The sequence below is a fragment of the Montipora capricornis genome, chromosome 9 (genome assembly GCF_036669925.1).
Source record: "Montipora capricornis isolate CH-2021 chromosome 9, ASM3666992v2, whole genome shotgun sequence".
Taxonomy (NCBI): Eukaryota; Metazoa; Cnidaria; class Anthozoa; order Scleractinia; family Acroporidae; genus Montipora; species Montipora capricornis.
The window spans coordinates 6,772,520-6,785,019 of NC_090891.1; the positions used below are offsets into that span (position 1 = coordinate 6,772,520).

General features: G+C 38.9%; 2 protein-coding genes across 7 annotated transcripts in view; one reads left to right on the plus strand and one right to left on the minus strand.

Moving 5' to 3' along the window:
* Positions 1 to 3,935, plus strand: part of LOC138015767 (gamma-aminobutyric acid receptor subunit beta-like) — a 33,652-nt gene extending 29,717 nt beyond the window's left edge. For 2 of the 4 annotated variants that reach the window (XM_068862878.1, XM_068862877.1), the window contains one exon: positions 2,297 to 3,935. In XM_068862878.1, the coding sequence (XP_068718979.1) occupies positions 2,297 to 2,488 (192 nt within the window). In that variant the 3' untranslated portion in view covers positions 2,489 to 3,935. The remainder of the gene's footprint in view (positions 1 to 2,296) is intronic. The other 2 variants (XM_068862876.1, XM_068862875.1) reach the window with 1 other exon arrangement.
* A 6,225-nt stretch (positions 3,936 to 10,160) lies between these two features.
* Positions 10,161 to 12,500, minus strand: part of LOC138016593 (glycine receptor subunit alpha-4-like) — a 57,122-nt gene continuing 54,782 nt past the window's right edge. For all 3 annotated transcript variants that reach the window (XM_068863773.1, XM_068863771.1, XM_068863772.1), the window contains exons 10-11: positions 12,225 to 12,312; positions 10,161 to 11,605 (exon numbers count right to left, since the gene is read on the minus strand). In XM_068863773.1, the coding sequence (XP_068719874.1) occupies positions 11,399 to 11,605; positions 12,225 to 12,312 (295 nt within the window). In that variant the 3' untranslated portion in view covers positions 10,161 to 11,398. The remainder of the gene's footprint in view (positions 11,606 to 12,224; positions 12,313 to 12,500) is intronic.

A 12,500-nucleotide genomic window follows, 5' to 3' on the forward strand; every position in this document is an offset into this window, starting at 1 on the left:
ACACTTAGCGGACGCTCTATCACGAGCCCATTTAGAAGAGTACCTGACAAATGCTGAGCAGTTAGACATCAACAGTTGGCCAAGTTCGTTGAAGCAACCAAGGAAGATGAGATCCTGTCCGAAAATCAACGAATAATGTTGTCTGGTTGGCCAGATTCCAGAGGTCAAGTTTCCTTCAATGCACAGGAATTCTGGAACTACAGAGATAAATTATCGGTAGCACATGGACTTATCGTAAAGGGGCAAAAGATCGTTGTCCCTAGCAGTTTGAGAGGGGAGATGGTTGAGAAACTTCATGAGGGACACCGTGGAATCAACAAGACAATAGCGAGAGCACGTGAAGTATTATTCTGGCCTGGGATGACAGTGGATCTGACAGAGAAGATTAAGAACTGTCCAGTATGTTTAGAAAATAGACCAAGTCAGCAGCCTGAACCACTGAGGTCACACGAGATCCCACCACTACCCTGGCCTAAGGTTGGCACAGACATCCTACACAAGAATAGTCGAAACTACCTTGTTACTATTGATTATTACTCCAAGTGGCCAGAACTAACCTTACTTCCTTCCATGACCAATTACTGCACTCAGGTCTCAGTTCGCAAGGTATGGTGTGCCCTCAGTGGTAGTTTCGGACAATGGTCCATGTTACAGTTCTGCAGAGTTTAAAACGTTTTCGAAGGACTGGGGCTTTCATCATGTCACGTCAAGTCCAGGGTACTCCCAGTCAAATGGTCAGTCGGAGAGAACAGTCCAAACAGTCAAGTCAATGCTTGAGAAAGCTGAAGACCCATACAAAGCCCTCCTTTCATATCGGAATACTCCTTTGGATGAAGTCAACTTGTCACCCTCGCAGGTGTTACTGGGAAGGCGTTTGAGAACCCAAATTCCAATGACCAGAGAAATGTTAAAGCCCCAACTGTATGATCCTGAAGAAGTCTTGCCTAAGTTAAAAGAAAGGCAAAGAAAGCAGAAGCTGCAGCACGACACAACAGCGAAGGAACTGCCACCGCTGATGAATAGCGAGTTTGTAAGAGTTCGAGAAGGCAACAAGTGGAAGCCTGCTAAAGTTACGGAGATTCTTCCGTTACCTAGATCCTACAAGGTTGAAACAGAGCGGGGAGAGTACCGAAGAAATCGTCGCCATTTGCTAAGAACTGAAGAGCCCAAGGCATCAGAGTTTGTATGCATAGCCCCATCCGATGAAGACACAGCCCCATCAGATGAAGACCTAACAGACACTGAAGTTGAGATGTCTGGTGCAGGAGCCCTGCATAATCCTAGGTCAACACCAGTCAAAATGTCTATGGCTGCTACCACACTGTCCGGTAGGACAGTTAGAGAACCTCCAAGGTTCAAAGACTATGTCAAGTTTTAGCCACAGTGGGAACAGTTTGTAACATGTCACAAAGTCTTGTGTTCAATTTAGAAACAGAAACACTACTCCAGTGGTCATGTTGTCTGAAGTTTTGCATTGCCACTGTTTGTAAATTCTGTAATTTTTTCAGTTGTGTTTCCTTTGTTTACTTGCTTTTCTTTCGCTAAAAAAAAAAAGGGAGATGTAACATCAGGTCAGCGGTTGCACCACGCACGTGGTGTGGGGAATAAAGTAGTGTTGTGTAGATCCGCCATCTTGCGTGTGTTGTTCCTTTGTTATAACACTTCAATCATCATCATTATTATTATTATGATGATGATGATTATTATTATTATGATTATTATTATTATTATTATTATTATTATAAGAGAAAGACACTTATGTAATGGATTTTTTTTAATAATGGTCTAGTATAGTACGAAACCTTTTAGTTTTTATGGATTTCTATTAATTAGTATGTTAAGACCAAAGAGAAAGACACATATGTAGTGGCATTTTTTTATAATGCGTATTAAATGATTAATTATTTTATGATTATTATTATTATTATTATTATTGTAAATTTAAGATTTTTCTTTGAATTTGTTAATAAAGTTGATTATGATTATTATTATTATTATTAGTAGTAGTAGTAGTAGTAGTAGTAGTAGTAGTAGTAGTAGTAGTAGTAGTAGTAGTAGTAGTAGTAGTAGTAGTAGTAGTAGTAGTAGTAAATTCGCTTGGTCGAAGGCCTTTAATATAACTCAATATGTAAACGTTGAATAGTTCTAAAATCCCGACATTTCTCTGTTCGTTCACCAAAATGAATAGTTGACAACTTGGGAAATAAAAATGTATTTGGACAAATTAGACCTCTGGAAATTCAAAGCATCTTCGTATTGGTTCATTTCATCTGATTTTCTTCGTTATCTTAAATAGGAGGACGGAAGAGAGTCTGAAGAATTCCCCTCCTTCCTTGGCGCGAATTGTTCTTCCCGACGAGGAAGCACGCTGACGCGGCTGTGTCACAAAAAAGAGAAAGATGAGTTACCGGATATGGAACTCAAAACAAAGTTGTGTTTCCTTTGTTTACTTGCTTTTCTTTCGCTAAAAAAAAAAAGGGAGATGTAACATCAGGTCAGCGGTTGCACCACGCACGTGGTGTGGGGAATAAAGTAGTGTTGTGTAGATCCGCCATCTTGCGTGTGTTGTTCCTTTGTTATAACACTTCAATCATCATCATTATTATTATTATGATGATGATGATTATTATTATTATGATTATTATTATTATTATTATTATTATTATTATTATTATTATTATAAGAGAAAGACACTTATGTAATGGATTTTTTTTAATAATGGTCTAGTATAGTACGAAACCTTTTAGTTTTTATGGATTTCTATTAATTAGTATGTTAAGACCAAAGAGAAAGACACATATGTAGTGGCATTTTTTTATAATGCGTATTAAATGATTAATTATTTTATGATTATTATTATTATTATTATTGTAAATTTAAGATTTTTCTTTGAATTTGTTAATAAAGTTGATTATGATTATTATTATTATTATTATTAGTAGTAGTAGTAGTAGTAGTAGTAGTAGTAGTAGTAGTAGTAGTAGTAGTAGTAGTAGTAAATTCGCTTGGTCGAAGGCCTTTAATATAACTCAATATGTAAACGTTGAATAGTTCTAAAATCCCGACATTTCTCTGTTCGTTCACCAAAATGAATAGTTGACAACTTGGGAAATAAAAATGTATTTGGACAAATTAGACCTCTGGAAATTCAAAGCATCTTCGTATTGGTTCATTTCATCTGATTTTCTTCGTTATCTTAAATAGGAGGACGGAAGAGAGTCTGAAGAATTCCCCTCCTTCCTTGGCGCGAATTGTTCTTCCCGACGAGGAAGCACGCTGACGCGGCTGTGTCACAAAAAAGAGAAAGATGAGTTACCGGATATGGAACTCAAAACTTTGGGCGTGGAAATGAAAGAAAACCATTGGTTCCCTATTCAAGATCCAATTATCATAGACAGAATCTCTCGGATTGGCTTTCCTGTGACCTTTTTCGCATTCAATTGTGTATACTGGTTGGTTTACGGGATGGACTGAAAGCTGTGATTGGTTCATGCTAAGAGTGGCAGTCTATGGAATCCAATAGTGATAAATGTGTGATTTGCCTGTCTGACTGGAGCAAGTGAAAGAAATTTCACCAAACTTCAAAAGCTGCGACCAATTCATAATGATCCGGTGCTATTACTTTTAGTTTATTAGGGTATCCCTACGAAATGCTACAATTTCTCAAGATGTGACAAGGGTTCACTTATTTAAAGTAAGTGTAAGGTCGTGGTGTTCTCACATCGTTTAAAAATGAATTGTTACTTTAAACAACACTACAACGTGTGCGGCGTGAGTATAAAATTCTTGAATAGATTTTAACCGTCGGGAAAGACAGCAAATATAAAGATACAATAAATAAGCACCTGTTTGCATGATGAAAGGAGAGATGCATTGCTCTTTCTGCAGTTATTTCGGATGAAAATGTAATTAAACTATGAGTTGTATTGAACCGAGCCACAGTAGCTCAGTCAATGATTAGAGCTTGCAGAGAAGTGGGTTGAAATCCTTCTAGGACTGACACTCCGATTTTTCTGAGTCATCAAATATTCAGTGCATTCAGTGCTTTAGAACGTGTGGCAGGTGTCCAACTGCAATTTTTCCTTTCAAAGGCCCAACTGCACTTTCTCAATTACTACCGCGAGAAAACATAATCTGTACAGACGTGGAGTACGCATGAAGAAACAAGGCAGAATGGACAGAACACGAATCAGTAGGCTGCACCGTCCTCTAAAATGCGTTTTTTGTAGATGCCCTTACTCAGTGCTTTATTGCATCCAAATACAACCCCTTCGCGATCCAACCAAAGAGGAAAATAGCATATTCAAACAAATCCGTGAAAATGGATTGTGTACTGCACTGTACGATTACTATGCGTACTAACCCAGAGGACTAGACTATCAATTACTCAGGCCATTTACCAACGACATTAGGGAATTGAACGACCTTCAGTTTGGAGTACGAAAACTGACGACTGCGAGTACGAGCTTTCTGAACTGGGTTCGCGCATTACGTTTAAAGAGCGAGAAGTTTCAAAACACGCATGCTCAGAACTGAGAAATGGTACTCGAAGTCGTCCTTGTACGCCAATCTGAAGGTCGCTTTTAAGATCTACGACGTCGACGTCGACGAAAATGTCCGCTCCAAATATCGTTTGGACTGTCGCAAGTTTTTCGCGATTATTCTATCTCGTTCACGCCGCAGGCGAAGTATCCTAAAAATAAGTCGATACGAGTGATCTCAGAGTGTTAAAGGATATCTTATGAAAGGTTTGACTATTAGAGGGTAATGTGAAGTGCTAGTTTTCCACCCATATATACCATGTGAGCGTTAGCCCTACTAATCGAAATGGGCCCACAGAAGGACAGAGAAAAACCGACCAGGATGGGAATTGAACCCACGACCTTCGGGTTAGATCACCGCTGCTCTACTGACTGAGCTACAAATTCAGACGAGAGCAGGACATGGGAATTTTTCTAAGATGCCAATGTCACGGCAATGAATATGTATCTTATGAAAGGTTTGCATTTGTACGCTCACGTTGTCTTTAAAACCTCAAATTTGGCGATCCATGCGTCGTTGTGCAGAGCGCCGCAAAAATATGTGCTAAAGTACTCTTTTAGCCATTTCGCGTGCCATGACAGTGGCGTCTCCCAGATTTTTGTTCTAATCATCTCTAATGGAGAAAAGTTACTGCGTGAAAACAGGTTAAAAGAGAAAGCAGCTCACTTCCAGTTGCTGTTCGCGTCTCACAAACGCGCGTGCTTAAGCTCCCTAGTCCCTATTGGGAGCTAATGACACTGAGAATTTTTCTGCCATTCGTGTCTTTGGAATAATTGAATTCTCAGACAGTCTTTATTTGGAAAAAGCTTGCTCTCTAGATATTGCTCTTTTACCCAATCACCGTACAATATGCCACCTTTTATGTGACATATTCATTAATTAACCAGCAAAAACCTTGGAGGACATGAATCTTAAAAATAATTGCATATGAGAAAAGGATTATTCAAGGGGGCGGGGTATCTGTTGTTCGCCCACGTTGTGAGATCCTGAAGGCTTCTAGGTGATTTTTATGTGAAATGCATTTTTTAAATAATATTATTTACAGTAAAAACAACAAACAATAATATGAACAGTTGAAGACATTTATGAACTAAGAAGACTATGTCATGTAAGGCTTCTTGGCATTGTAACTTAAAATGACCAGGTCTGATTTAAAAGTATTTTGTTTTCCTCTCCCCAAGTTGAAACTTCACCCGTTAGTATAACATTACATGATCGACTGAGGTGTGATGCTTTTAAAATGTAATTGCACCAAACATCTTTGGAAAGAAGTTGCTTTTATTATGAAATATTTGAGATCAGTCAGTGAGTTCGAATTCAGGGGATATACTAGTGAATTAACCATCAAAACACAGTTAACGTTCAACTATAGAAAAACGAACAGAAGTTTAAAAAAACGCAATAGCTATAATATATGTGTGGAAGTCCGTAATGACAGAAAACTTAAGAGTTCGTGGCCCGGCACAGTAACCCTGTCGGCCCAAAATAAAGAACCTGCACTGTGCTACATATGAAAAACTACCAACCGATTTCAGAAGTGTCTAACACTGCGTAAAAATGTATTCCTAATCTAATGCGACAGCACAAATCCGAGCAAAACGTAGATTAATCCCTTGTTTTAACAGTCGGTTAATGTTATCTTTCCGATTTAAGGGTAAGTCGTTTGATAAAGTTCCTCCACAGTGATTCCAACCACAATCTTTACAAACGAATTCGCACTCTTGGGAGCACATGGGTAATCAGGGCAAGATGGAGAGGAATTCAAAGACTTGTGTGGAAGTTCAAAACGATGAAAAGTACTCATGATATGCAACTTTAGGTTTTTTATTTTCCAAAACAGAAGATATGCACTCAAAGGTGGGGCAGAATAAAGTTGAAGAGAATGGCTATTGAAGAAATTATTTCATTAAACAAAGTTGGAATACATTTGATTACAAAAATCAGCGATATTGCACGACGTTTCGTTTCGATGGTTGACGTCATAAACCGTTAACCACTTAATTTAAACTTGAAACGAGCATTACATTTATCACTTGAAAATGAAGTCAAGATGACTTCGAAACCTTGTGTAATATCGTTGATTTCTGCCAATTGATTTCATGTAATTCCAGAGGCACAAAACTACTGAGAATGCATGGAGACAAAAAAGGAATACTTAGGAATTCCAAAAAATAGATACCAACTCCAATTCATCTCAGGTGTGAACTTGAACTTATTTATTTGGGTTATGAAGGCGAAAGCAGAGTCATTTTACAGTTTATTTTGCTTTGAATTTCCATAGTTACCTTTTAATTTCCCGCCAGGTTGCCCTAATTACCCATGATGCACTCAAGAGCGTGAAATGGTCCATTCCAATGACAATCACAATGACAATCAGTATTCGAGTTCTCTCAGTCCCATTTTTTCTCATTTCTCAGTTTTCTTCAATTAAATTGTCTACGTATCGATGTAACTGAATTGCAATAAATTAAGAATTTTTTAGATTTAGATTTTGCTACAAATGTTTGAAATCCCTCTAAATATATCTGTCATGATGAAAGGGTGCTGTAGCGGAATGTAATTTCCCGCCCTTTCTGGTCACATTATTCCATGGTGTGACCACGTTACTTGTAGTTGTTTACAACCATGTTGTTACTTTTTGGCAAAATTAAAAATATTAGAATCATAACATGGGCTCAGAAGAATAATGATTCAGGCTCCACCACCGAAGCCACTTTCATTTGAAGGAAATGGGGCAGAAAACCGCAGAGGATGAATTCAGCCGTTTAGGCCTTATTTAACCTGCGATCAGGTCCATTTTAAGCTTCGCCCATATATTTCCTTATGCTGTCACTCGCTAAAATTAGGCCTCGGCCAAATTGTGGCCGACCAAACTCTGATCTGATTGGCTGTTAAAACGCCGGAAGTGAAAACGCCATCGTGATTCCGCGCAGCTCTCGCGAAGTCCTCGAGACTAGAGACCTTTATCATCAGGTTTTTCGCGGGAAACCGCAAACTGCGGTTTGCGGTTAGCCGTTTTCAGTTTCAGGTTTCCTGGCTTTCGAACTTTAGCAAGGAGTTCGGCTTGATGCCGCCATGTTGTTTTTTTGTCAAGTGGAAGTGTATCACTTTGATCGCCCAAAAAATATAAATACTTCATTCATTCGAGTTCAAAAATCTAACTAGCACATAGAAGGTGGATATGGAAAGCTACTTCGTGCTTTTAAACGTGAGGCTGTACAATTTTCAGTGGAAAAAAACCTTGCCGTTTGTTACTTACCGCTAGAGGTCTTCTCCACGGTTAAAACGTGAACTGCAAACCGCAAACGCGACGGCAAGACCTTGGTCACGTGATGTTTTGCGGTTTACAGTTTGCGGTTTCCCATGAAAAACCTGATGCTAAAGGTCCCTACTCATCCGTCATTAACGTGGGAAGAAATTTGTTGCCTCTTTTTCTTACAATGACGTGCACGTGCAACTTGATTTTATTTCTGTAAATGGAGATATGCCATCTGGAGCATCTCATCTCATTAGCGATTCCGTTATCGGACTCTATGGCCGTGTGGTTGAAAGTACTTTGGTGCTCACTTCCCTGATGTTTTGAAAGCTAAATAGCTGATTCTTTCAAATGTCAATGAAAACCGATGCATATTGGTTTCCTGTATAAGACAAAGGACGTATATGTGCTGATAAAACTGAAAGTTTCATGAATGCATGTTTTGAATAACTGTTCGTACTCCATCAAAAAAATAACGTAAGCTTACTTATCATCATTTTACAGCGCGCATTTCTAGAAATACATTGCAACTGAAGATTACCCGAAAAAAAGTCACCAAAGAAACCTTCATGGGCAAATACGTTAAAAGAATACTGTATTTTTCTCTTTTTTTTTTCTTTTAAAATCTATTGCCAACCTGTCCAACGACAAAATGCTAGATTATCTCAATTACAAATTAAAATGTTAAGCTTACAACATTGCATTTTTCAGTGAATTTCAGAGGAAGAATTACACCGGCCTTTGCTGCAATATAGTCTTCGAAAGAACAGAAAGGAAGTCAACATTCCCCATGCTTTAAATGTGTTTTTCTCAAATTGAAGCCAAAAGTAGATTATCAAGTTTGAATAATATTGAGAGTCCTGATGGGGTAAAATGAAGACTGGGATTGGCCTGTTTTTGCCCTGGGAAGATGGGATTGAGTCCCTGGGACTGGGATTTGCTCAGTGGGTATTAGGAGAACAGAACTGAAATGGGAATGGGATAATTGTCTTTAACCGTGTTCAGTCTATGATAAAATAACTCCCTTTTCCATGCGCCGCAACGGTTGAAAGGGATAATGTTTAAGCCTCAGCGATATGACCTGCAAGTTGAATATGCTCCTGTCAAGAACTTGCACATTGCTGACGATCTTAGCCGCGCTCTGGAGGAGAAGATTGAAACCAAGTCTGACGCGTAGATGAATTTGAAGTCTTTGCCCTTAAAAAAATCGCCAGTAAGTGATGAAAGGCTGCAGCAGTTTCGACAAGCAACAAAGGAAGAGGAAGACCCAGCTTTGCAGAAGCTAAGCAGTAAAGCGAAAATGGATCAAACATTAAAGAGGAATTCGAAATTTCAGGCAATGGTGATGTGTTAGTGAGGGAAGAGAGATTGATTGTACCCACTTCTCTTAGATGAGAGATGCTTAGTCAAATACACAGCAGCCACTTAGGCATAGAAAAGTGTAAGTGTAAAAGAGGAGCTATAGACTTCTTGTCTTGTTTTTCTCAGGAATGAATGAGCACATAACAGACATGAAACTCCTGAGCGGCCATGGCAGAACATAGCAGTCGATCTGTTTGAACTTGACAGAAAAAATATGTGGTTACAGCTGACTCCTACTCGAAGTTCTTTGCAATATCACACTTGCCAAACAGTAGGAGCAAGACAGTGATCAACCACATAAAAACTCACTTAGGCCGGTATGGAATACCTGAAGTCATCGTCAGTGACAATGGCGCAGAATTTGAACATTACGGGTCAGTGTAGCCTAGGTAGCTTTAAACACCCTTAAAACGGAGCACTGATGGAAAGAAGGGGGGGGGGGGGGGGGTAAAATGAGCGCACCGTCGGCTTCCTGGGAGAGTACTCTCTAGAGAGTAAAGGAACTTCCGACGTTAAATAACGTGTACCTTTACCTTTACCTTCTAACATGTCAGATCGCCAACTAGATATTCACAGAGCAAAGGTCTTGCGGAAAGAGCTGTTCAAACAGCCAAGAACATTCTAAAGAAAGCCAAAATTTATGGAAAGGATTTTCACCTTGCCTTGTACTGTTTGACTACCGTAATACTCCTATTGACCAAATTGACCTACCACCCACCCAGATGCTCATGGGACGCCGCACAACCCGACTTCCAACCAGTCCCGCTTATCGGAACCTCAATATCCTACCAGAGTATGCCACATATGACAAAGAAGCGAAATGGCGTCGTCGGTGTGTCTATCCTGCAATAAAACATTTAGAAACTAACTACCAATCAAGAACCTAGAGCCAATCAAATGCGTGCATAAGGTACCTACGAACAGCGATAACATTGGGCTGACAATGAAGGTCACTCTTTCAGCAACAACGAACAACGAAGGAGAAGATAGGACAAGGCAATATCTATTCACTAAAACAGCATAACGTCTCTTTGGCTACTATAGGGTAACTTTTTATAAGGCTCTTACTTTACAATACTTTACAATACTTTACTCAAGAGAGAAGAAAAATTAAAGTTCAAAATATCTCTCGAAAGGGGATATCTAGTTTGCAATCTACATCTCTGATCTTTTCAGATTTATCATGTTTTCAAGTCTTAATTTAAGACAGGCTTTCTGAGATTTATCATGTTTTCAAGTCTTACGATTTAAGACAGGCTCTCGCAAGTTTTGTCATCTCAGCTGTCCCCGACTACGTCACAAATTTACCCTTGTAAAAACCATCTAGGGTAGGATCATTTAAACTACGGGTACCATTTGTTTGCTGCTAGTTACAGGGTCTGAAGAGAATGTCTAGTTTATAATACAAAACGAGAAACACGCATGTTATTATCTCGTAAAAAGGCTTATATCCTGAGGAAAAAGCTGGTCCAGGAAATGTTCTTCAATTGTCCTGCGGCTCTTGCCCAGCACTCTAGAATATTAAATATCGGTTCTAGAGGCCTCCTTTAAAGTTCTGTGTTTACACAGTTCATGGTCAGCCTAACATTGCCATGCCACTGTTCCTTTTAATCCTCAGGTGAGAATGTCTGTCTTTGTGTCTCTTTCTCCATGACGAGTGGGAGATTTCTTATTATTATATAGAAACTGATGAAATACCAGGATTAGTCCTTTTATCAAAAAATCATACCTTCACCGCACGCAGTGAACATATCATTTTCATCTTTCACATGTGGGAATATAGGTGTCGTCATGGTAACGAACACGATAAGCCAATAAAACGCGAGCTTCCTCTTCATTGTAAGATACTTTTGTGCTTTAATATAATTCTTCTCTACTGCATTAACATTTTTATTGCAAAATTTTACATTATCATAATTGTTTTTTTAGCGGTTGGTGACCACTTTTTAATCATTTCGAAAATAAGTAAAACAAGTTGTTTTAAACCTAGATGTTTCATCAATATCTATATAATAAATAGAAAATTGCATGGCCGCTTGGGGATACGAATTTTATCTTCTCGTGCTGGAAGTATCTCTCACTCGTTCGGTAGATACTTTCAGCACTCGCAGATAAAATTCATATCCCCGCGCGGCCATGTAATATCCTCTATTTATCATGTGACCTGTCATGGAGATCATTTCGTTCTTTTCTGAACACCAATCACACCCTGGGTCATAAGACCTCCACGCCTGTCAATTAGAATATGACTTTGTCCGGTGCATAGACAATCCAATATATAGAGTTCAAGACCGCAAAAGTCACTGGAAAACATATCCGGGCGTATTTGTCTATAGTATATGCAGTCCCTGAGGTCATGAAGGCTTTTTCATACGGATCCCAGAAGTAGTGAAATTTGTTTGGAGGAGAAGGAGACGTATCACTACCCTCTGTTTCACGGTTTTCCTATAATAAAAAAAATGATACGAAAGACATTTTAATTGGCTTTTTGACAGTTGAATACTCTCTACTGAATAACCTAATTCTAGAGGAAATTTGTATATTGCGCAGCGGGCACGCGGATGAAATACTTCAGGATAGAAATAATGTAAAGTAAAAGTTACAAAAAATGAAACCTATCTCTTTGTTTCTGTGCAATACACTGTCTTTGTGTTGTTCACAACTTAGAGTGAATGTTGACAGCTGTGTTGCGTTTGCGATATATCTTGATGCCGTCTGTCTGAGTTGAGGAAAGGGGGGAGGTGATGGTGGTTATTGTCAGTTGTGATAACAAGGCGGAAACGTGGTAGGAAAAGGCGTGTAATTAACCGAGAAAATGGTTTTCATGTCCACTGTCAGCTGCTCAGCTCATCCTGTCCAATTGATATCGGACTGAGGTCTCTGGCTTATTCGAACTAGTATTGACTTCTGTTCCAGTTGACACATCCCCCAGGAAGAACAACATAGGTCACTGCCACCTGACGACTAACCGACGTAACCTAATAGCCAAACGTAACAAACAGAACCATCGAGAACACTTGATCAATTAAAAACTATTCGCATTAAATCATCATTTATACCTCACCTTTCCTTTAAGTCGCCGAACAAGTGTTAGTTTGGATTGCCTCTTATTCAGTTGAGTTCGAGGAAAAAAGGTATTATTCTTATCATCTCTAAAAAAGAAGATTTCATTAAACAGACATTTAATTCAGAAACGTATTTGCAGAAATCCAAGTAGTATCTTATGCAACATGCGATGGCCACTGTCCCATTATTTTCACTTTTAAATTAACTGGCCAACACAAATCTGAATAATTGTGACATATTGTCCGATTGTTTTTACTCAAAGATCTTCCACGTA